At 40.7% G+C, this 25862-nt stretch overlaps 4 protein-coding genes and 2 long non-coding RNA genes across 10 annotated transcripts in view; 2 read left to right on the forward strand and 4 right to left on the reverse strand.

Moving 5' to 3' along the window:
• The window catches only part of LOC135352082 (uncharacterized), a 103415-nt gene that overhangs the window by 32828 nt on the left and 44725 nt on the right, over positions 1–25862 (reverse strand). For both annotated transcript variants that reach the window (XM_064551251.1, XM_064551243.1), the window contains 5 exons: positions 13538–15739; positions 13312–13380; positions 12847–13155; positions 12701–12793; positions 12495–12590 (listed from right to left, as the gene is read on the reverse strand). In XM_064551251.1, coding sequence (XP_064407321.1) covers positions 12495–12590; positions 12701–12793; positions 12847–13155; positions 13312–13380; positions 13538–15739 — 2769 coding nt within the window. The remainder of the gene's footprint in view (positions 1–12494; positions 12591–12700; positions 12794–12846; positions 13156–13311; positions 13381–13537; positions 15740–25862) is intronic.
• Positions 434–11741, reverse strand: LOC135332153 (uncharacterized). 2 transcript variants are annotated; one of them, XM_064527513.1, is made up of 7 exons: positions 11362–11741; positions 10726–10871; positions 10389–10610; positions 9724–10298; positions 9578–9629; positions 9300–9412; positions 434–854 (listed from the first exon to the last, which is right to left on the reverse strand). In XM_064527513.1, exons 4-7 carry the CDS (start codon positions 9832–9834, stop codon positions 669–671), a joined length of 462 nt encoding a protein of 153 aa, XP_064383583.1. In that variant the 5' UTR covers positions 9835–10298; positions 10389–10610; positions 10726–10871; positions 11362–11741; the 3' UTR covers positions 434–668. The 2 variants fall into 2 exon arrangements, with proteins under 2 accessions (XP_064383583.1, XP_064383574.1); XM_064527504.1 differs by lacking the exon at positions 434–854 and adding an exon at positions 8652–8962.
• Positions 882–2279, reverse strand: LOC135333465 (uncharacterized). The gene is made up of 3 exons (XR_010393912.1): positions 1891–2279; positions 1481–1530; positions 882–1432 (listed from the first exon to the last, which is right to left on the reverse strand). It is a non-coding gene; the product is annotated as an uncharacterized LOC135333465 (long non-coding RNA).
• Positions 3115–4371, reverse strand: LOC135333284 (uncharacterized). Of its 3 annotated transcripts, none has more exons than XR_010393807.1 (3): positions 4122–4371; positions 3442–4010; positions 3115–3380 (listed from the first exon to the last, which is right to left on the reverse strand). It is a non-coding gene; the product is annotated as an uncharacterized LOC135333284 (long non-coding RNA). The 3 variants fall into 3 exon arrangements; XR_010393806.1 differs by having other exon boundaries at positions 3442–4068; XR_010393805.1 differs by having other exon boundaries at positions 3442–4371.
• On the forward strand, positions 18077–18641 carry LOC135342463 (uncharacterized). The gene is made up of 3 exons (XM_064539197.1): positions 18077–18283; positions 18340–18495; positions 18593–18641. Exons 1-3 carry the CDS (start codon positions 18084–18086, stop codon positions 18639–18641), a joined length of 405 nt encoding a protein of 134 aa, XP_064395267.1. The 5' UTR covers positions 18077–18083.
• Positions 20081–21213, forward strand: LOC135331634 (piggyBac transposable element-derived protein 4-like). The gene has a single exon (XM_064526859.1). It carries the CDS (start codon positions 20224–20226, stop codon positions 21073–21075), a length of 852 nt encoding a protein of 283 aa, XP_064382929.1. The 5' UTR covers positions 20081–20223; the 3' UTR covers positions 21076–21213.

Consider the following 25862-nt stretch of genomic DNA (forward strand, 5'->3'; position numbering starts at 1 on the left):
GACACGCTGTTTCTTATAATCATGGACACTGATGGGATAAGTTGAAGATAATTATTGTCAAGAAAGTAAACACAAGCCCGGCCCGTTACCAAGGAAACATGACAACATTGATCATCATTGAAAATTTTTAGCCTATGCAGTCATAAAAATTAATATTGTTGTATTTTTTAATCTCTACTGCTAAAAATTAATTATGACCAAGAGTGCATGCGCTCTTGTTATGACATAATAATAATTATTACAATAAAAGTGGTAAAGATCATTAACTATATAAGTAAGTAAGAATTATGTGCTTACAGTCTCCATGAGAACCAGTGTCCTCTCACGAGATCTGATCTACTAGCCACACCCTTAACCACTAGGCCACACCCATTCTTCACCAATCTGTGTATTATCAGGAGCTCATAAATAAGTTTAATTTTGATGACGGCTCTCTTCTGATGCTACACAGTTACAATACATTTATCATTGATAACATAGCTGGCATGTGCAATTGTGTGGACAGACATTGACTCAACAAAGCATTCACATCAGGTATAATTATGGTGGATAGAGTGCTAGTAGTCACGGCCACACAAACACTAGCTAGTATAATTGATAAAGAACAAAAATTAATAATTAAAAAATTAATACCAGCAGTCACAGTTTATAATGGCTAGAGGACATTGTCAGGTTAGAGTCACTTGCAGTCTTCCCTTGAGGTCCTCAGCAATGTCAGCTCTACTGATAACGGGAGACTCTAGAACTGTCAACAAGTCCTCCAGTTGTGGACCACCTTGCAACCACTCTACGAGCATGTGTGTGAAACACTTGGTGACACTGTTGGGTCTTCTGGCATTCTCCTCAGCTATCACCTGCAGTGTACATTGTTATTATAATGACATCATTCTGCACTATCCAAGTTCTACGGTATAATTATGTGACAGGGCCTAGGAAAACCCCCCTTAACGTGGCACTAATTAAATTAAGCTATAAGCCAATTTAGTAGAAATGAAAAACATGGGCAAAAAATTTTTTTTTTCACAGGTGCTAACTTCAACCCTTCCTCTACCTACCTGTAAAAATTTGGGTCTCTACAAAGCTTTAAACAGGTCAAGCGCGGACGTTGAAGAAACTCACCAAACGTTCATTTTTATAATGAAATTTACTGTCTACGTGAGGGGAAATTCCCTGGGAATTTCCCTATTATTGTTAATTATTTTTAACAAATAAAAGAGGACAACTTGTAAAGACTATTTCATCAGCCCAGTACTTACAATCATCAAGAGGAGCCAGGTATATTATAGCTCCACTTCTTAACAAACATAATTTAGCAACAGAAATAGATTAGAAAGAGCAGCTATCTAGCTAGCTAGCTTGGCGTAGATCCACTCTTGTTTCTTTAGATGTACGTATCCCGTGCCACTTATCCTCATAAACACTCCATAACAACCTACAGATAGTAGTAAGTTAAGATAGACACAATATCAATGTCACTTACATTCTAGCCAATAGACAAGCGTTTCTTAGGCCTCTGACACTTACCACCACCTGGGGGAACCATCAATATAAATGTTATACGACAATTCCACGCAGTTTCCTGGGCCCTCCATGATGTGATCACCCATCCCATCAGGCCTGTTACTACTAAGCACAATGGCAGTGATACCAGTACTAAATTAAAGGAGGAAAGCTTCTTATAAGGCTACTAATAAGTTGGATCAAGCCTTAGATCGATACGGACGAATACTAAGTGAAAGACTACCTATAATAGATCACTTAGGCTTCCTTTAAGCTGTATGAAGGACAGAGACACTTTCTGTAGGCTCCATACAAGTGAGGGATCTTTTATAAGACTGATACATTACACAGATAATAAGTACAAGCTTATAACAAGACATGAGAGCTTACCATTAGAGCGACGGCAGTCTTTGCCTCTTTATTTCTTCGAAGATCCTTCCTAGGTGCCAAGCAATCCAGCTACATAGCTATACTAGCTAGCTAGAGAGTCCTAGAACGCCTAGCCTTCATCTAACTAACTTGTCTTCTCCAGAACATCTTTTACGAAGCTTTATGAGTATACGGAAGTGCCCGGAAGGCAATAATTGAACTTCAATTATTCATGACGTTTGAGCGTTTTACTCAAGAGGGCGTTGCAATACCTTCGTAGCGTTCCCTCGAACATATCTCCGGATAGAAAATAGCTAGGAGGTCGATCTTGGTATCATTTTGAAGCTTAGAGAACGCTTTATCTGATTCAACAATAAAAATAAACTGGGGTATACCCGCGTTAAGGGGTGTTTTCCTAGGCCCTGTCACATATCGGCTGAAATTATGAATCATGTCAAGTTAATAGTTGAAAGGAATTCAGTGGCCAACCAATTGCAACTAACATGCAATACAGCCACCCACACAACTAAAGAAACAAAACTACTAACAGGGTTTCATACAGAGGGGGGAGCCTGGGATATCCCCCCCCCTAGAAATCTGAATATTAATGATGTCATCATAAAAATGTATGACTTTTCTCCTTAAAAATGTCTACAATATCTCATTAGACAAGTGAAATTAATTTTATGCACACAAAAAACCATGCACTTCAGATAACCATTCCTCAACAATTGTTCCGGGGAAGGGCCCCAGACCCCCCTCTAGACCAAGGAACAAGTACAGCAGCCATTCAGTGTTAGGTATAGTGCCAGACCATCAAACCAAAGATATAGGAAGGGAAGGATTGGCAACGGTAGAAAATTTGAAGCTATCCGTGACACGCTACGTCATTGGAATGCATCACTTTGCCTCTACTTTTGTTGCCTCCAAACTATGGCAATAAAAATAACAGAGAGAACAAGTCATTATTAACTCTGAAAGAAGTCATTGATGACAGATGCAAGTTGACATCCCAAGAATCTGCCTCATGTTAAATACTGAGAGGGATTCTCAAAGTCAACAAGAAAGAGAGAAGAAACAACACTTTAATACTTAGACAATACTGCTTGTGTTCATGTCCATTCTCACATTTGATACGAGCTCTGGGATTGTATGCACAAGAACTAGATAACATAGATAGACTGATAGTACTGTAGCCATTATCAATATTCTCTGTAACATGTTCTGTACGACATTTTATTAATACCAAATTTTAATAAATTATCAACATTTCACAAGTCATATAAAGTTAAATTGCCATAATAAGCTGCATAATGAACTGCTACTGCTGCTACTGCTGCTACTGCATGAAGTAGAGCTGGTGCTATACAACTGTACAGGTCTTTTGCATGTAACAAAGTCTTTCATTTCGTTTTTTAATTATGTAGCCCAAAATCAATCAACTCTTCCTTCTTCAGCTTCATAAATTTCTTCCAGCATACTGATAGTACGATGGAGATCTAATAGTATGACTGTGTATGTGGGGAGGGGGGGGGGCATATGAATGAGTTAGTAAAACACTGTGGCACTGACCTGGAGCTTTCTATCCCAGTTCTGTTTCTTACTATAATTATAAGCCGATAATCAGGCCTTACACACACCTCCAGTCATATTTTCTGCAACTGACAAAAATTTAAAGCACAAAACCTGTGCCAGTTGATGGACCTGACATTGATAAACACTCTCATGAAGTCAGTATAATTTTAAAAGCATGTGTGTTTCTTAAAAAGGGAGCATAAAACGTCAGATGAAATAAGCCATACTCAACACTACAACACATTCTAAATGGTATGAATAGGCGATTTTTGCCTTTCAGTAGATCAACCTACATACATACAACCAGGAAAACTTGAAGAATAGTAATATGGATGAGTACTGTTTCTTAAAAAGGGATCAAACCTTGTAAAATTGTAGTTTTTCTGTAGTAAAAAGTCTTTGTTTCTTTAGTTTTACAAACTGGCAAGATAATCTAACTCTAAATAAAGCACAACATCAGTGTAGAGGTCATGAGGCACTAAAGGAAGACCACAACAGACTTTTTCTGCTTTTCGTGGGCATTCTGGCAGGAAAACAGGCGAGTCACGGATGGTTTCATTACAAAACTGCAGAAACACATGTAAAATGATCACGTGAACCACTTCCGTTGCCAATCCTTCCTTCCTATAATATCTATGATCAAACCATCATCAATATATACACAACCATCAACCTACACAGAGCATGAGAGACTTGCCACACAACATAGCTAGCTACTCATCTGTGTGTATGCAGTTACAGTGGCTCCTCCACACACACAATCAACCTACACAGAGAGCATGAGAGACACTGTACACAATGGAACTACTTATCTTTTGCTGTGAAGAGACATCCACCTACACACCATAGAAGCCAGCCATACTTATCTTTGATGTCTCCATAGCTGCACACAAAACAATCAAGAGACACTATAAATAATAGTAGTGGGCGTTGAGATCTGAGCCCCTCCCCCACATCTCCAGTCAAGCCCTGCCCCCTTCAGTAGCAATACATTATACAGTGATGAGGTTAGTAATCCTCCATGGGTCCCAGAGCAGCTGGCTTGTCTGTACCTGGGGGAGAGAGGAGACAAAAGCAGTGAGAGAATGGAACACTAGTACAGTAGCTAGTAGGAGGAGCTGTGTGTGTGTGCATTGTGGCTGCAAGAGAACAAGCAAATGCATGGTTACATTGAGAGCAGCAGTTCAAACAAAACCATCCACTCCACGGCTAGCCTCGATTCAAGGCCGATTAAAATACGGCCTGGTACCTATTGCAGGGGTGATAGTGCGCATGTGCTTCAAATTACCCAGAATATGGGTAATCGTAGCCTCGTTCCCAGGCCTTACTTTTTCTTGCTGTTGTCACTGTTCATCCATAAACATAAGAAAGACATAGTGAGGCAGCAAAGAAAGAAATGGGCGTACAGTTAAGAAAAGTAAGGCCTGGTTTGGGAAATCTCGTGATCCACAAGGATTTTTATGAACGTGGGCAATATGTAGCCCACAATCGTGACGTAAGGTATTCTCCCATGCATTCGGAGTAAGACTGTACTGAGACAACCATCAAGCTGTGCTGCAAGTCAGATCAGAGAACCAGCGTGGCCAGCTCTGGTGGCAGTAGCTACCTGCTATATGATAATGATGACTAAGCTATTCTACTATAGCATGTAGAAAGACACAAGAAAAGGTAATAGTGATAGAATCTAAACACACAATCTAGACTAGTAGATCATCTAGCTAAGCCTAAGGTATAGCTAGCTATAGTGCTTGCAAACTTCCAGTTCCAAGTCCATGTCCAGCTTGCTGCAGGCAAAGTTTTACTAGTCGTAGACCTCTGCGTGGGCAGTCCAACATCTCTAGCTCAGTATGCCCACGCTCATTTTCACCCTTCTACCACCCTACCCTCACGCGACTTCCCGATACAGGCTCTCCTTTTTCCTAACTTTACGTCTATTTCTTTCTTTATTCCTCCAATTAATACCGTATTTTATCTCATTGAACGAAAATACAGTATTTTATCTTATTGAACGATTGTGATAAAGAACAGAAAAAGGAGAGCCTGTAGAGGCTAGGGTAATCGTACTATGAACGTAAAACCTTAGTAAATTACACAGGAAATTAGTCCGTTTACTAAAAATATGTTCCGTAATACTTTATCTCTATGACTGAGTTCTGTAAAGCTGTGGCTTATGCCGTCTATTGCGTTGGTCTAGAAGGCTTGAACACTAGTTTTAAGACAGAAGAGGCTCTCATCTACGTCTAGGATGGTCCTATAGCAGGGTTGTCTTCGCAAGTAGCAGTTTGAGGCACCATACACTTCCCATAGCCTGTACAGATCCAAGGTAAGACATCCTGACCATACAACCGTCATAGAGGTAGATGAGAGCCTCTTCTGGCTTCAGACTAGTGTGAAAGCCTTCTGGAACAACGCAATAGAGAGCTAAGCTGATGTACAAAGATAGAAAAGAGATGAGAGAAAGAAAAAGGGGATTCCCCAGATTCTGGAGAATAAACTAACGCATGCAAACTATCACCCCTGCAATAGGTACCAGGCCGTATTTTAATAGGCCTGGAATCGAGGCTACTCCACGGCACACAATACAATACCAGCCAATCACCACCACAGCTGACAACCATCAGCCTAGTATTATCAATACACACACAATACATAATTATAACACCAGACAACAAAATTACACCCATAGCTGTTTGTGCTGTGCAGAGAAGAGATGAGAAATTCCCACAACAACAAATCAATTCAACAGCGAAGACCACCAATTAATTCAAATCATTATTATCGTCATAATACCAGACCAGGAATGAATGCACTCCTGACCAGACAAATCATTATAATCAAATCACACATCATCACCAAACCAGACTGTGCAACAAAATTTCCCACCCCACAACAACCAATCAAATCAACCACAGGAGGACCACCACCAGTAGTCCAGTAGTTTCCTTGCCCAAGGGACTAATACAATAAGGGCATAATAAACTAAAGGGATACTGTGACTGTGAGTACCATTAACTGAGCACAGAGGTAATCAACCAGAATGTGTGGGATCAGTGGTTCAACAACAGTAGACTCACAGAGACAACACCTCCTTGCTCTTGAAGCCCTTCTCGACTCCAGTTGCAACAAGCCTGGCACGCAAGGCATGCACAAGTGCTCAAGACTACTCTTCACTAATCCAGTCAAAGGCTACAGTTCCCTTGGCACACCTATAGGGTTTAGTTAAAGCCTGAACTTACAATTCCATGTGCAGTAGGCACAGAGTTAAGATCCTAAAAAAGCCGTCATAACAGATTAGTATAAGCCAAGAAGCAGCAGTTGTCTAACTATAATTATTATAGCTAGCTATTCTAATGATCCTATAGCTAACTAACTATTGGAACTGATAACGAGATCTTAACACTCCCAATTATGGCAGGATCCTGTGCTGCTTTCCTTTAGGCAGGTACTAACAGCAGAGTGCTCCCTCAATAGACTGGAACGCCATGAGTAATCCATCATTGCACCCCAAAGGCTGGTTCGACAACGGTTTCAAGAACAAGAAGATGCTGTCCTGCGACCCGGCTGTTAAAGAACCTTCCACACACATTCTGATTGATTACTTGAGTGCTACAGACACCATCCCTCCCCCCCCCAACCACCAAAGGGTTCAAGGCCATGCAGGTAATAGACTCTTAGCCATGCGTATTAAAAACAGTATACAAAAAGCGTTGTCGACACGAGTTTAGCCATGCATACATGCATTTAACGTGCGCTTTGCTGGCAAGTATGTATCTATTAAGCTGCATGACCTACACACCTCACAGTCAAGAAGGGGCCACCACACTTAGACACAAGGAATACCAGAACTTCCACTCTCAACAAACAAAGCAACACCAATACACTCAAAGGCCAGAGAGTGAACAATCCAATCAATAGCTGGGACAAGATACACACAAGATGAACATGCGGACGTACGGTTTTAACTTACAAATGACTCTTGCAGCCTGCACTGCTTCCAATCTATCTTTCAATGGCTGGATAATGCTTGCGCTGTTTCTGCAACACAGTAGAAGGCTTGCGCTGTTTCTGCAACACAGTGGAAGGCTCGCAATGTTCTGCAACACAGTGGAAAGCTAGCGCTGTTTCTGCAACACAGTGGAAAGCTCGCGATGTTTTTGCAACACAGCGGAAGGCTGCAAAAAAATCAAGTCAATACCAATCAATAAAACATGACTAAATAGACAACTACAATGCTCTTCCTAGCCTAACATTCCTGCAAACATGCAAGCAAGCAAAAAAACTCACCTCTTCCAGCAAGACACTGAGCTTCTTCTTCAAACGGGTCAGGTGGCATATCGGGCACCTGATCCCTTCAAACTTCAAAGGAACTGAGCTTCTAGAACTGGATCTGAGAATATTCCAGGCCATTGACGTCAGAGTCTCCAAGGAGATGCCATGGAGACAACATGGAGGACCGCAGGAGTACTAGCTACAAGGTGTTGCGAGTATATATTGTGGGTACATTGCGAAATCTGTCCCAGTGAATACTCATACGCATGCGCAGTGTGCCCCTTCTCTGTCTACCCGTTTGTACTTACCTCGTTTCGCCATAAAGGCTAAAAAAAAAAAAAAAAAAAAAACCCTTCATGCAATTCAACAGCTAGAGACCAGCCCCTCCCCTTTTATCCATCATTGTGCAGAAGCTTGACAACCTTTTCAGCTAGCTATCATGCATGCTGCCATTAATGTACAAAATCAACCTGAACATATACCGTATATCTTCTAATTTATCGGACACTTCTAATTACCCGGACACTCTTTTGGGCAATTTTCGTTGTTCTAATACAACGGACACTCCAGTACTTTAATATTACATTTGTTCTAAATATCCGGACAATACCTTGAAAAGTTGAGTTACCATTCATAGACGGCAAGTGAGACTTAGAGTGCTGCAGTTAGATAGCCTTTGAGTAGCTAGTTTTAGATAGCTATATAGTGCAACTATTCAGTCGTACCCTGTTCTATTAAACTTAGCTAGCTCGCATGCAGCTGCTTGCTTGTTCTAATTATTCCGGACATTTCGCATGCTCTATAAAAGTCTGTTCCAATTATACCCGGACAATTTAATAATTATTTTTTGCTGTCCGATAAATTAGAAGATATACGGTAACTACTTAGAAACTGCCATGGCAAATGCTTTTATATAATTATAACGCTGATGGACTGGATTATTTTTATTCAAAAATCTTAGCAAGAGTGGGAACCAGCAAAACAAAGCATAAAAATAAATTAGCTGTTTCTGATCAATAAAGATACGAGTCACTATCATGATATGGAGTCAGTGGAGCTGTTACTGTGAAGCTAGCTTGGTTAGTTTAGACTCCATCTGTTGGGCAATGTCTCCACGACTAATGACAGGAGACTTGAGTGCATGGATGAGTGCTCCTAGTGTGGGGGCGGGGATGGATCCTGTCAACCATTGCTCCAGTAGTTTAGTGAAACAGTCATCACACTCATTCGGACAGTCCCTCTTGATGGCCTGTGTGTGTGTGTGTGTGTGTGTGTGGGTGTGTGGGTGTGTGTGGGTGTGTGTGTGTGTGGGTGGGTGTACATGTGAACTACTAATTTCACTACTACAGCTATAGAGTCACTGACACCACAGGCACACAGAGGATTATGGGAATGAGGATAATTATTGCTATAGGCTAATAATAATAAATGGGTTTGCACATGCAGGCTAATTATGACAATGAGTGCAGTACTGCTTGCTGGCACATTCCTTAACTGATGATGCCTGACTGTATGAGCACAGGGCTATTAGTACACAGTCATCTACTGCTATACAGTGTTCAGTACACACACAGCAGAGCACTCACATCTAGTGTCCCCTCATTGACACCCAACTGCTCTCCCAGAGGACGCCATGTCCCCCTCACCTCCCAGGCAGCTGTCCTCACTACCCTCAAATGATGATCCACACTCAGTCCCTCTGGAAGGAACACACAATCATGATAACAACATAACACTGTCATTATTCCTAAGCAATGCCTACTAACTAAAACACACATTACTGAAGGACACTCTGTATTGTACTGATAAGATCAGCTACATTATTATTCACTGCTGTTAATTAAATCAAAATTAATATACTTACCATCGTGAGTGAGAGGACAAATATCAGGAGAGATGTCGTTGGTAGCTTTTGTCTGTAAAGAGAAATCAAATATTAGTTACTATGTTTATATAATGTATAATTATAGAACATGTTCTGTAAAGACTTGTAATATTATAGTTGCCAACCTTAATGGTTGTTGCAATGTCCCCACGAGCAATGGCGGGAGACTCTAGTGCTCTAACAAGGGCAGACCAGGAGGGGGGAGGAGAGGAGCGCTTTACCCAGTGTGTCAGCATGGCCTCAAAGCACGGCTCAACCCAGCGATAGTCCTTCTCAAGACTCTGTATCAGTACACACAGTGAAACACAGTATTAAATACTTGGTAAGAGCTCAACATTACGTTGCTATAGTAACCTGTTAAATAGCTTCATACAAGACCACACCAAATATGCAGAGTCAGCATTGCTAGAGATACCTCATTCTAAGAATGCTTACAATTGAAACGCTCAATATTCAACCATTAAATAACAGTAGCAGTCAATTAAATAGTGCACACACATAATTAGAATGAAGGGACTACACTGGGAGAATATACTCAAGGTGGCCGGTGGAGGTAGTCATTGTTAAGGTCTCCCCTTCCTAGTTGCATAGTCAATGTCCAGTTCTATAGCCAGGCTGTACCAGTCAGAGCGTATCTCTTTGATCACTTCCTTCACATCTGCAAACTGCGGCTGATCAGTTTCAGAGCTGGAGGTGTCCTCTGTAACAATTCAAATATAATCACACATTGTACAGTACACACGTAACAATGTACACACAATCTGCACACATGCTCTGACATTATTCTCACCAACACTCTCTTTGAGGCAGTGGTACACGGTGAAGAAAGGCTTCTGGTTCTTGGAGATCTCACAACTGATAAAGCCCTTGAAGTGACCATTTGATGAGGCCTTGAATTCCAATTTGTGTTCAACCTCATCAATTTCAGGGCTTCTCTTGCTCCACTTGAAGGTGAGGTTCTTGTCCATCAACTCTCGCTTAGAGGCAAAGGGCAGAGCCTTAATGACCTCATCTGAAGAAAGGTCAACTGATATAAAGACCAGGTACTAAATTAATGAACAGTTTGTGTACAGCCAAAATATTGCTCCCCTAATGTGTATGTTATAAAGAGATTCCACTGTACTGACCTTGAGGTCACGATGTATGGTGGGTTTTGTCCGATGGTGTAGCCTAGCAACGGCCTTAGCAACAGAGAAGATATGCAACACTTCACGTTGTCTCAGTTGAGTGCCCGCTGATAATCGCTGATTCAGCAAATCTATCACCGAAGTACCTATTTATACAGGAAGAAAACTTCAGTAATATTATTATTATTAGCTACAATAAGTGTTAGGCCATGCAAAGTCAATTTGTAGTTTCTCAGGCCCTCGTGCTTGGAAATTGGCAGCTTTATAAAAAAAAAACTTAAATATCACGTGACCTCAAATTAAAGGCACTAAAAGAAAAGATAAATTTGTATGGTTTTTGGTCAAGAATATAATTATGACTAAAATTAATTAGTAAAAATTATGCACTTCCGCTTATTGAGGAAGTTAGGGGCCAGTTTTCAATTAAAATGCTATGAATATCATTATTATTTATCAAAATGCCTCAATCGCTTGCTATTTTAGGAATAATACCCTGAGGAACTACAAATTGACTTTGCTTGGCCCTAGATGACAGAATGTCAACACTTGATTAGAGGGAGTGGGAATCACTACTAAGCTGATTGAAACATGTCAACAATCTGAAAGGATTTAATATTCCTAAGCGAACCTACTCACCCTAGCATTGTCCAGCTCCCTCTGCAGACTAGCCACCATATCCACTAATACTGGACTGTGTGCTCCTCCAGCTCATGCCTGCAGACACTCACTCTAGCATCTAGCTCTAGCTCTGATCATGAGGAGGCCATGTGGTTAACAAGAAGCTGCAACTGAAGTGATCCGTACCCAACAACAATGGTAAAAGGTCACTAAACTAGAAAACTGGAAATGAAATTCTGATAATAAAAATAGAATTAAGGTGGTATAATCAAACACAGAACACAGAGCATTATAATAGTCAGTACTTATAGTCAACACAGAGTTAGTTCTTTACTTGACATTCTTGCATGCTTCTTTACTTTACATCTTTATTCGTCCCTTTCAAGCAACTCCAGTATCTGTATGAAAGCATGAGCACAGCACAATCAATCAAAGCTATAGAGAACAAAACATCAGACAAGACTACAATCAGATTACAAACACACGTACCTTGTCAGGTTCTCTTGATCAATTGGTGGCACTATGAGCAACTGCAGTTGCTGTCTTCACATACTTGTCTTCAATTTCCTCGGCTACATCGTTACACTCAACAGTAGGCCTCCTTAGACATTCACATATGTAAGCCCATGTCATCGGTGGTTCAGTGACTTGAAGACGCTTGCCCACCATCTTCAGTAGGCGGCGTTGGTTATGGCGGTATGCATCTTCAATGTCTTCCAAGTCAGTAATCTTCATTCCAAGAGCCAGTCCCAAGTTGAACCAATCATTGCTGGCATTGTTCAGACTATCACAAATTATTAGAACATCATCTCCAGTCAGAACAATGGACGACCGTTGGTTTCTGCTAGGATGCTCCTCTTGTGATGATCCTATACACACAAGGAAATGGATTTAAAACAAGATTGATTAACTTGTCCAACATGTACAACCTTATTCTCACATTCCCTAACGTCACACAATTGATCTGATGACATCGACACAATGAACAAATCTCTACAATGGAATGCTCGGCCTGATCGTAATCATTATAGACAAATGGGAATTATTGGATACTAAATTTAAGCCAACACCAGATGTAGTTTCAACACATGTACATGTACTACATTCTACATACTCTAGTTCACTGATCTGTACGTGATGACATCTCATACCTTGTACAGTGACATCCTTCTTTGGACGCTTTAACAGAGTTTCACCTTCTTCACCTGATCCCAACAATCTTTTGCGGTGTCCTGGGGCTAGAGGATCTGTACACATATGCAGTAGGAAGTGTCAGCAATACGTATACATGATGTAACGGCATTAAAGAATGAAATGGCAGGTTTCTAATTATGAGTCCTCTGCATGATCCTCTCACCAGTGATGTGGGGTGGTCGGGATGAGTCCTCTGTATGGGGTCTGGGAACACACGAATCGTTTCTTTGTCTCTTTCTCTTCCCTGATAGCCGACCTAGTTTTTGGAACAATTTTTAGCTTTAGTGAACTTCACACAATCACACTTACCATCGTATTTCTCCTCAATCGTATTTGCTAGAACGTCTTGTCTGACAGTGCCACTTCTGAGGCCATTGCAAATGTCACTCCATGTACGAGAAGGTGAAGATTCCAGCCACTGGGTCAGCATTCTAATCAAACCATCTTTATTGTGATTTGTGTGACACTTGATATTCTCAAGCGTGGCAACTGGGATCCCTAAAGCGAGGCCCAACTCAAACCAAACATTAATGGCTTCCATTAATTGAGAAACAACTTCTTGCAAGTCTTTAGTGTATAATTGATTTTCATCTTCTTGATCATCATGTACAGCAATGCCTGCAGTGAGAATAGTCCTTTAACTAAAGATGGGAATGACCAATAGAGATAACACATAAACCTATATATAGAAGAACAATCGGATTGAAGGATGGCAGTTTTGCAACTGAGTGTTTGGTTTTTGCTATAATTACTATATGCAGTGACAGATCATACCTTGTACAGTAATGTCAGTCGTTGGACGCTTTGAAATTTTTTTATTGCGCTGACCTGAGGCTAGAGGATCTGCAGGAATAGATACAGTGCTAATGTTAATTATAAACAGTTACAAAGTTGTTACATAGTCTAGCTAACTGACTATTAAATAATGTCTTTGTGCTACATTGAGAGACATGTATGAACATAAATATGGGCCTAGAATAACTGGTAAGCATAATCTCACGTTCCACAGAAGTCTCACTGCCCAGAACTGATGGTTGTGACGATGCGTCAGAGGCTACACTCATAGATGGACACACAGAGAGCCAATCTTTGTGACCTTTTTCTAACTTATACGTCATTCTATTGCGTTGAGTACACGTCATAGAAGTGCCCTTAGCCACAACACAAGCTGGGTGGTGGGGCACTTGGGGACTTGCTTCAGTAGAGGGCAATTCATGGGGACACAAAAATGCAACTTCAGGATCCTCATACGTGTATTTCAGGGCTTTGTAAGCTGATCGAAGACCAGAGTGAACATTTTCATTTATCAACGACAATATGTCTTTCCGATTAGTACTGGAATGAATTTCGAGGAATGAAAACCCGTCAATTAGCGTAACAAAAAAATTTTCCTGACGATGAAAAAATTGTACAAAGTTTCTACTCGGCTGGTGATCATCTATGTCAATTTCCCATTCACATTCTTTAATCAGGTACACTTGGAGACAGCAAAACACTCCACAGCACTGCCAGTTATTTTTGAAATGTAAAACGAGTGGGATCAAATTACCGGTCTTAAGCAAATCAGCTCGTTTGTCATTGACTTGAGTCGGTGGAAGCAAGGATAGAAGTGATGGCATATAGAAACGCTTGTCTTGTCCTCGTGAGAATATACCAAATGGGGTGGCTATCAGCAAGTGCTTGAATATTTCAATCAGATCAATGGGTGCAAAGAGTCCATCGATGTAGTGCTTTTCAAAATTTTTCTCAGATAAAAGTTCAATTGTAATAATTCCTTTGTCAAAAACATCAAACAAGTTTCCAAACCCAGGATCATTGCTAACTCGCATGTATGCAGCATACTCGACAAGCTCTGTTACTTTATCGAGAAGCACTTGAGTATCACAGAATACCACATTTGGTAGAATGGTAGGATAGTAGTGAAAGATGTGATGCTCATGGAAGAATTTTAAAGCTTCACAAAGTGCATCTTCGTGAAAATTATGTAATGCTTTTGCAATTTGTTCACATTCGGTCTTGCTTAAAACTTTTCTTTTTTCATCGTTTGAAACCTTCTCGACAATAATTTCCAAAACAAACCACCAAAAAGGGACCTTGATTTTAAGATTTTGAGATAGTTTGTGAACATATTCACGAATTGTCTTTGCCACTTTCTTACTGTCAGGATCGCATTTCTTGCAATTCACAGGAAATATGACATCCTTCTTCCTACATTTGAAAAACAAAGTTAAGTTCTTAATGCAATCCTTCTGAGTAAAGTTGAACAAAGTTTTATTTTTGTCTGATAATGTTTCCTTGCATTCAGATTGATGGTCTTTGTGAGTACCAATGCATACCAGCTTGCAGTTTTCACTGTGAGATTGAATTGACTGCACGAGATACTTGAAGTTATCCAGAACTGAGAGATGGGACTTAAAAGCTTCACCAACTGGCTCATTATCCTTGTAGTATTCAACCAGCGGATGATCGTCTAGGCAGTCAGAGAGACGAAGAATGTACAACGCTACAGAAATCTTGGGCATGAAGAGTGGCAGAAGATTATGAAAGTGTGGTTGCCCACCGCTATCGATTATGTAGATCCAATGAGATCCAAACTTTTCTTGAACAGCAGTACGATCAGCGTCAGAAAATCGCTTAATACTCGCCATTACATTTGAAACAGTTTTAAGAAATTTACTCTTTTTTCCTTCTCGCGTTATTTCTGCTCCAGCTACTGATGGTTTAGTTGTTCTTGAAGTTGAAGGAGTCGCATCAACTGGCGTACTTGATTCATTGCTAGGTTCAAGTTGCTTCAGAGCAATGCTGAGTTCTAGTGGGATAGCAGATTCTTCACTGGTTACACGAGATTTAATAGCATCAGCAACAATGCGTTGTAGGTCATCACTAGTTACTGGTTTCCAGAGATCTTCCTGAGCTTCCATTTGTATCTTCGTAGTGTGACAGTCACGAATTTGTCGACTATCCATCTTCTCCTTTGTAGTGTGATGATTTGGTTGAATACATATCCTCTCTGCTGTGCTAGCTAATGGAGTACTATTTCGATCTACAGGAGGAGACAGTCCCAGAAGGAGATGCTTAGTGGAGGTTTTACCAGTGCCAGCCATTCCAAATAATAAGATATTAGTAATGCTCACAGGGACAAATCCAGCCTTCATGGCATCATTAAGAGCTTGCTCAGACTTGGATGATTCATCATTGAGGGCTGAAATAATAGGAATAATAATAGACTGAAACACGGAGTGATTCACACGTACGTCCCTTGAAGAAGTACCCAGTATAATCACGTATGCACAGTAATAGTCACAGTTCATATTCACTTTCAAAAAGAAGTCATCTATAATACCGTCTAGTTATCATCTTCTGCAATTAACCTCTACACATAATTATACCGTATATGCTCGATCAGAGGCCGCTCTCAATAGTATAGCCTCCTTTGCTAGCAAAATGAGTAGCCACTCTCAAATAGTAGCCTCATGCATACAGTGAACTTTGACTCTAGCATTTCTGGACGAGGCAGCCAAACAAATTAATTATTAATACTAGCAGCTAGCTACATGTACGTAGCTACTATAGGTACAGGTATTAGTTAGTGCTTCACAAAGACTTTCTCAGAGCAGAACTTTTGATAACAAAACCAGCAAAATGTATATAGCCGCAGCCTCTGATCAAGCATAATACGGTATGCAATAATTATTCACATTCCAAGGATCACAAACTAGCAAACTAAATGACCATCATCAACACTACACATGCACTGCATGACACGTTACGTGAAGTCTCAATTAATACCAGCTATATAGCTAGCGTACGTTGCATTTACACATGGCTTGACATAATGATAGCGCAGTTCATATTTATATTGAGGCATGACACACACATACAGAGACTTGATGCTGAGGATTAATATTTTGGGTGTAAAATGTTTTTATCATTGTAAAGTGAGGTATTACAATAATCGCAATCTGATTACCGTACATGCAGAGGGTAATTTTCGTAGGGTAAATATTTTCGTTGGCAAGCTGACCTCTACGAAAAAATTTTTACTCACAAAAATCACCGTTTTCCAGATAAACGAATTTTTTACCTCACGAAAATTACCCGCTATATGGTAAGCACAAAAACAGTCTATGCACAACAGGTTGCCACGAAGCAACAAATTCACAACGGAGGCAGCACTAACCCTCAGGAAAACATACCACAAAATACCACAAATAAGTCAAAAGTGAGAGCAATGCCATCAATAGGGAGGTGGGTGGTGCTTTAAGGTTACGCTAAAATACCACTACTTACTACCTGACAGCACTGCTATTCACAACGGAGGCAGCTAACTCACAAAACAGGTAAAAGTGAGTTCATGCAATGCAATCAATAGGAAGGTGGGTGGTGCTTTAGCTATATCCTCGTCCCTACGTCCATTTCACCTCCAAGAAAGAGGGTCTGGTATCAGTATAATGGACTGAAAAGCCGACACTAGCCTCCATCGATGATATCAAGTGATGAATGAAATGGTTCACAGTCAATAAAGTGATCATGTGCTGTAATACTCAATTTCTTAATATAGTCTGACGATGACAATGACAATATTAAAACAAAGTACACAGTAAGTGCAGTGAGCATTCTATGATAGTAATGAAGTATCTGCATATGATACTACAATGACAAGGTTAGCTGCCAAGTTGCTTCATTCTCAGATTCTTTGTGTCCAGTTAATTGTTGCTGACTCAGCAACACTTTCACCCGTTTTAAAATTGCATAACAAATCGTAATCACGGTGCGTATACGAATAAAACATGAGCGTTCAATTCCAGTTGACAAGACATTGTCAGTTTGCATAAAAACGACAACGTGACGTCCCATGCAAACGGTACAGGAACTTTATTCTGACGGCTATTGTATGTTATTACTCATGCACGAGGGATGTACTGCTAATACAACTAGAGCACGAGAGCAAGAGTTGTTTTAGCAGTACATCACGAGGGCATTATGTTATAATCAACTTAATGCTGATAGTGCGTAATAGTCTTGCATGCGTCATATACTGCGTTCCTAGTAGCAACCAATGACATTTGAGCATCTATGCGGCATAACAGGTTGTCACGAAGCAACAAATTCACAACAGAGGCAGCACTAACCCTCAGGAATTCATACCACAAAATACCACAAATAAGTCAAATGTGAGAGCAATGCCATCAATAGGGAGGTGGGTGGTGCTTTAACCGATTAGCCGCGGTTGACGCTTTGAAGCGTCAATACGGGAATAGCTGATAGCCGCGGTTGACGCTTTGAAGCGTCAGCTGCACAATACTCCACTTTTTGCTCGTTTGTGGTAAGCTGAAACCTTCAAAGACACCACAGTTTTCGCAGGGATTCTCTCAAAGGATAACAGAAACCATACCGAGACTGATCACAGTAGGTTAGTTATCAAAAATTTGCTGATATTTTATTGTGAAAATTGCACACATAACTTTTTTGCAATAATTTCAATGGTGAAGATACAGTTGATATAATACAATAAATACAATAATAATATATTCCATAGCATAACAATGACAAAGAGGACTCTCTATACAAGGGATGAGGTACTTCAGGGTATCCTTGACAGTAGTGAGCAGGACCTCTCTGACTCAGAACACACTGATGGCCTCGAAGACGATGATGGCCCCATGGCAGAAGGGAGTGACGATGAGTTCACAGACCTGGATGAGGAGGAACAAGAGTACCCTACACAACCAGACATCCCATTCGAGTATGTAAAAATTTATAATCAGCATAAAGTAGTTTCAAAGATTTAAATTTGCACAGGCACAGTGACACTCCAAGACAGTCACCAGAAACAACCCTCCCATCATCAGAAATAACCCTCTCACCCATAGACTTCAATTTCTCACCACCTGACTTAGAACCCCCCATCTCACCAACTGACCTAGAACCCACTCACCCTAAACGTCCGACCACAAGGTAACACCAAGTAGACAACAATGGAGTTACTTTTAGAGAATGTACTAATAATAATTATATACAGCTAATAATTACAATTATAACTTTACTTGCACAGAGGCAGAGGCAGAGGCAGAGTCATGAACAGAACTAATTCTACAAGGTAAAGCCAACACTATTGAAAATGATATCATTGGGAACAAGTGACCATACATAGCAAACAGTACATACACAAACCAACCTTACTTTATAGGCAGGAGTGCCTAAGGAACAAACACCTCACACCCCCACAAGCCTATAGGCCTGTCAGGTACAGCACATACATATTGAATAAAAAGGTCACAACACTATCATGCAATCTCAATTACTATTTGGACAAAGCAAATACATAAGGCTGGAGCAAGAAACAGAAACACCTAGAATTGTGAATTATGAGTGTACAGAAGTTTATCAACAGGAATATTAATTTTGTCTTGGGAAAGCAACTGCACATTTTGGTCACCTTTTATCATGCAATCAATAATCTCTTTACAGACACTCAAAGTACATGTAGTAATTATGCCTGTACCTAAATACACCTTACAAGCAAAGCACAATTAAAAAGATGACATTGGGCACAGAATGACACAAGCCAGTCATAATTATACAGAATTGAGCTATGGTGCCAACCCTTCAGTAAAAAGGTCAAAAGATTATCACACAATCAATCCTAATAAGCACTCTGTTTACAGACACTCAAAGTACATGTAGTCCTGTACCTAAATACACCTTACAAGCAAAGCACAATTAAAAAGATGACATTGGGCACAGAATGACACAAGCCAGTCATAATTATACAGAATTGAATTTCTCCTATGGTGCCAACCCTTCAGTAAAAAGGTCAAAAGATTATCACACAATCAATCCTAATAAGCACTCTGTTTACAGACACTCAAAGTACATGTAGTCCTGTACCTAAATACACCTTACAGGCAAAGCACAATTGACATTGGGCACAGAATGACACAACCAAGTCATACAGAATTGAATTTCAACCTAGGGTAACCTACAGTGGCAACAACCCTTCAGTCAAAAGGTGATCATGCAATCAATAACTTATCTTTACAGCCACTCAAAGTTTGTGTACATGTAGTAATTACACAAGCAAAGATGAAATACACAAGAGACAGCATACTACATACCACACACAACAGCTGTACAATCATGGGTTATCATTGGGAAAAATAATTATCCAGACAACCACACAAGCCAAAGTAAATTGTGACCTCTGGTAACAGACTGATTACAGTCCACACACACATAAATTATATCCAGTGAGTGCTACAGCAATTTACACAACAATGGAAGCTAATCAAGCTAAGAAAACACAAGCTGTACAACACTGCCTAGAGGCACATAATTATAATATCTTACAATGTAGCAAACAGAAATTGCAAATACAAGCCTTGGCATACAGTGTAAAAGGGCACTTTGTTGTAGCATCACACACACACGCACACGCACGCGCACGCGCACGCGCACGCACACACACACACACACACACACACACACACACACACACACACACACACACACACACACACACACACACACACACACACCCAAAGCAGTGCCACTCCTGGTTCCTCCAGTCAATGGACTCCCACCATTCGTGACCATCCACGGCAATTGTTCACTCAATCTGTTGGCCCGACTGTGATCATTTCAGATTCTCCACTGGAGACCTTCCAACTACTGTTCACACCTGAGATGTTGGAGTACATCGTTACTGAAACAAATAAGTACGCAGACCAAAGTATGACCCCATTACAGCACGAAAAGTGGATCCCTTTGACACTCGAAGAGCTCAAGGCCTATATAGGTTTTTGCATATTGATGGGCGTAGTTACGCTCCCATCAATAGAGGATTATTGGAAGAAAGACACCCTTCTCCACTACTCACCTATCGCATCCAAGATCTCAAGGGATCGGTTCAGAGATATTCGTCGCTACCTCCATTTCGCTGACAACACAACGCTCCCAACTCCCGGCACCCCTGGTAGTGATCGCTTGGCAAAAGTACGTCCCCTCATCAACAAAGTCAATGAGCGCTGTTCGGCAGTGTACTTGTTAGACCGGGACGTGGCTGTTGATGAGGCGATGATTAAGTTCCAGGGAAGATCGTCACTCAAGCAGTACCTCCCCAACAAGCCTGTGAAGAGGGGAATAAAGGTATGGGTGTTAGCTGATAGCAAGAATGGCTACTTCCACACCATGCAAGTCTACACTGGAAGGCAGGGCACACCAGAAAAACATCTAGGCACCCGAGTTGTCAAAGACCTCACTACTTCGCTGAAGGGAAAATACCACCATGTGTACTTTGACAACTATTTCACTTCACTAAACCTCCTCGAAGACCTGGAAAAGGATGGGATCTATGCTTGTGGAACAACTCGCAGCAACCGTGTTGGTTTCCCTGTAGATCTTAAGGATCCAAGCCTGCCTGACAGGTATATAAATGATTATTACAGTAATTCTATTACTTTAGCTTACCTTTTTCAGAGGAGATTATTTGATGAGGCAGAAGGACACGGTCACAGTGACAGCCTGGAAGGACAATAGGATTGTCCGTGTAATGTCCACGGCCTCTGACCCCACTGCCAGCTCCACTGTAAATCGGCGATGCAGGACAGGAGAGAAGATCGCTGTACCATGCCCTCAGTGCATTGAAGACTACAATCGGTTGATGGGTGGCGTTGATAGAGGAGACCAGATGAGGGGGTACTATCGATGCCCTACAAAATTTCACAAATTTTACATGTACATCTATTCATTTCTGATGGATGTATGTGTAACCAATAGCTACATACTACACTCAAGATACTCCTCACCCTCAAACAAGAGCAAGACAAGCCTCTCTTTTCGCCTTCGGCTGGCAGAGGAGCTGATCGGAAGCTATGCGTCTAGGAAGAGAGGAGTGGGGACACATACTACAGCGAAGACGCTACCCATAGCCCACTTCCCCCTGCATCACCAGGAAGGATGTAGAGGGCGCTGTCATCTATGCAAATCGATAAAAGCAAGAAAAGACTCCCTGTGGTTTTGCCAGGCATGCCAGAAATGGTTCTGCCACACAGGAGACACTTCTACAGACTGCTTTATGACATGGCACAAGAGAGCAGTCACAACAACATGAACTCTAGTTGCTGTTATCTATTATTGTTTTATCTAATTATGTTTATGATAAAGGCTGTAAAAGCTGTGCTTACAGACACAGGTACTATCTACCTATATATATTTATGTATATTATATCTATGTATATATTTCCTAAAGAAAACGGTTGTAGTTTCTAAGTTATGCATCTTTCTTTGCCAGAGGCGAATGCTGAACAAAAAGATAAAATTGAATATCTAACCGTGTAGGCTACACTCTAAAAAGGGTCTGTAAACATATTCAGCTACTACTAAACTATACTCTCTACATACTGAGGCATCTAAGTAGGTATCTAAGTACAGTACATCAGCTAAGAACGCTTATAAAGGCTTCACAAGCTACAAGTACGATCGTTATACGCACAAAACGCTTACCTCTAAAATGATCCTTCGCTGTGGCCTTGGCTGGTTGACAATTCCGTTGCAATCCAGGAGATCCTGATAGAGTAGCTACTGTAGACTAGCTAGCTGCAAAGTTGCCCAAAGAAAACTGCTACCGTTTCGAAGCTACGCAGCTTTCTTTGCTAAGGGCTGAAAACTGGAAGTACTTTAAAAAATGGTTCCGCGGTGGGAGGTACTACGTATGAAATCATAACCGCGGCTATTCGGTTAAGGTTACGCTAAAATACCACTACTTACTACCTGACAGCACTGCTATTCACAACGGAGGCAGCACTAACTCACAAAACAGGTAAAAGTGAATTCATGCAATGCAATCAATAGGGAGGTGGGTGGTGCTTTAGCTATCCTCGTCCCCACGTCCACTTCACCTCCAAGGAAGAGGGTCTGGTATCAGTATAATGGACTGAAAAGCTGACACTAGCCTCCATCGATGGACGGACCACGCCCATATAACACTAACGTAGGCTCTATTAAGAGAGCTGTGAAGAGCAGCTGTAACAAACCTAACCTCTGTCTCAAGCTAGCTAGCTATATAATTATAGCGTATAAAGAGAAGTGGGCTATATGTACTGGGCAACATCTAAACAAGAGGCCGTATCAAATAAATTGCTATGGCCTCGGGGTAGGAAATGATTGACTTGCTAAAAGGATTCTAAAACTTCAAACTTAAAAACAACAACACGTGGTAGACAGACGTGGTAGACAGTACATTTGATGCTGGTGGCAGCTCTTTTATCACCCTGGCTACTAATAATATCTTCGCTCTATTGCAGGGACACTATTGCGTCTAAACTGAGACTAAAGATTCTACTCCAAGGAGGCAAAAAAACTAGCCATAAACTCGAATATTTGCACTAGTTAAAATCTAATTAACAAAAAGTGGTTAAGAGCCATAGTAAGCATCGAGGCAAGCACAATAAAATAATGTATTCGTAAACCCTAACTCCATATATGGGCGTACATGCAGTAAACCCTTTCAATCACAGGGTCATGAGTATTATTATAGTGTTAACGTGTTTTCAGCATTACACAAAGCGTGTGTGTATAAAGAGAAGAAAGCATGCAACTCACTATGTATACTAGGGAACGTTTAAAAATGTGAGGCTGTATCAATTTACACATGAAGGCAGCTCTAAAAATAGCTACAGTATGATTTTGACTCAGTCTGAGCAGCACGCCCACTTCTCTTAATTTAAACGTACCACTGATTGATACTTCATATTATTATTACTCACTTGATGAGGTTAGGTTAATAGGTACAGGTATTAGTTAGTGCTTCACAAAGACTTTCTCAGAGCAGAACTTTTGATAACAAAACCAGCAAAATGTATATAGCCGCAGCCTCTGATCAAGCATAATACGGTATGCAATAATTATTCACATTCCAAGGATCACAAACTAGCAAACTAAATGACCATCATCAACACTACACATGCACTGCATGACACGTTACGTGAAGTCTCAATTAATACCAGCTATATAGCTAGCGTACGTTGCATTTACACATGGCTTGACATAATGATAGCGCAGTTCATATTTATATTGAGGCATGACACACACATACAGAGACTTGATGCTGAGGATTAATATTTTGGGTGTAAAATGTTTTTATCATTGTAAAGTGAGGTATTACAATAATCGCAATCTGATTACCGTACATGCAGAGGGTAATTTTCGTAGGGTAAATATTTTCGTTGGCAAGCTGACCTCTACGAAAAAATTTTTACTCACAAAAATCACCGTTTTCCAGATAAACGAATTTTTTACCTCACGAAAATTACCCGCTATATGGTAAGCACAAAAACAGTCTATGCACAACAGGTTGCCACGAAGCAACAAATTCACAACGGAGGCAGCACTAACCCTCAGGAAAACATACCACAAAATACCACAAATAAGTCAAAAGTGAGAGCAATGCCATCAATAGGGAGGTGGGTGGTGCTTTAAGGTTACGCTAAAATACCACTACTTACTACCTGACAGCACTGCTATTCACAACGGAGGCAGCTAACTCACAAAACAGGTAAAAGTGAGTTCATGCAATGCAATCAATAGGAAGGTGGGTGGTGCTTTAGCTATATCCTCGTCCCTACGTCCATTTCACCTCCAAGAAAGAGGGTCTGGTATCAGTATAATGGACTGAAAAGCCGACACTAGCCTCCATCGATGATATCAAGTGATGAATGAAATGGTTCACAGTCAATAAAGTGATCATGTGCTGTAATACTCAATTTCTTAATATTATAGTCTGACGATGACAATGACAATATTAAAACAAAGTACACAGTAAGTGAAGTGAGCATTCTATGATAGTAATGAAGTATCTGCATATGATACTACAATGACAAGGTTAGCTGCCAAGTTGCTTCATTCTCAGATTCTTTGTGTCCAGTTAATTGTTGCTGACTCAGCAACACTTTCACCCGTTTTAAAATTGCATAACAAATCGTAATTATGGTGCGTATACGAATAAAACATGAGCGTTCAATTCCAGTTGACAAGACATTGTCAGTTTGCATAAAAACGACAACGTGACGTCCCATGCAAACGGTACAGGAACTTTATTCTGACGGCTATTGTATGTTATTACTCATGCACGAGGGATGTACTGCTAATACAACTATATAGAGCACGAGAGCAAGAGTTGTTTTAGCAGTACATCACGAGGGCATTATGTTATAATCAACTTAATGCTGATAGTGCGTAATAGTCTTGCATGCGTCATATACTGCGTTCCTAGTAGCAACCAATGACATTTGAGCATCTATGCGGCATAACAGGTTGTCACGAAGCAACAAATTCACAACAGAGGCAGCACTAACCCTCAGGAATTCATACCACAAAATACCACAAATAAGTCAAATGTGAGAGCAATGCCATCAATAGGGAGGTGGGTGGTGCTTTAAGGTTACGCTAAAATACCACTACTTACTACCTGACAGCACTGCTATTCACAACGGAGGCAGCACTAACTCACAAAACAGGTAAAAGTGAATTCATGCAATGCAATCAATAGGGAGGTGGGTGGTGCTTTAGCTATCCTCGTCCCCACGTCCACTTCACCTCCAAGGAAGAGGGTCTGGTATCAGTATAATGGACTGAAAAGCTGACACTAGCCTCCATCGATGGACGGACCACGCCCATATAACACTAACGTAGGCTCTATTAAGAGAGCTGTGAAGAGCAGCTGTAACAAACCTAACCTCTGTCTCAAGCTAGCTAGCTATATAATTATAGCGTATAAAGAGAAGTGGGCTATATGTACTGGGCAACATCTAAACAAGAGGCCGTATCAAATAAATTGCTATGGCCTCGGGGTAGGAAATGATTGACTTGCTAAAAGGATTCTAAAACTTCAAAGTTAAAAACAACAACACGTGGTAGACAGACGTGGTAGACAGTACATTTGATGCTGGTGGCAGCTCTTTTATCACCCTGGCTACTAATAATATCTTCGCTCTATTGCAGGGACACTATTGCGTCTAAACTGAGACTAAAGATTCTACTCCAAGGAGGCAAAAAAACTAGCCATAAACTCGAATATTTGCACTAGTTAAAATCTAATTAACAAAAAGTGGTTAAGAGCCATAGTAAGCATCGAGGCAAGCACAATAAAATAATGTATTCGTAAACCCTAACTCCATATATGGGCGTACATGCAGTAAACCCTTTCAATCACAGGGTCATGAGTATTATTATAGTGTTAACGTGTTTTCAGCATTACACAAAGCGTGTGTGTATAAAGAGAAGAAAGCATGCAACTCACTATGTATACTAGGGAACGTTTAAAAATG

The sequence above is a fragment of the Halichondria panicea genome, chromosome 1, assembly GCF_963675165.1.
Source record: "Halichondria panicea chromosome 1, odHalPani1.1, whole genome shotgun sequence".
Classification (NCBI taxonomy): Eukaryota; Metazoa; Porifera; class Demospongiae; order Suberitida; family Halichondriidae; genus Halichondria; species Halichondria panicea.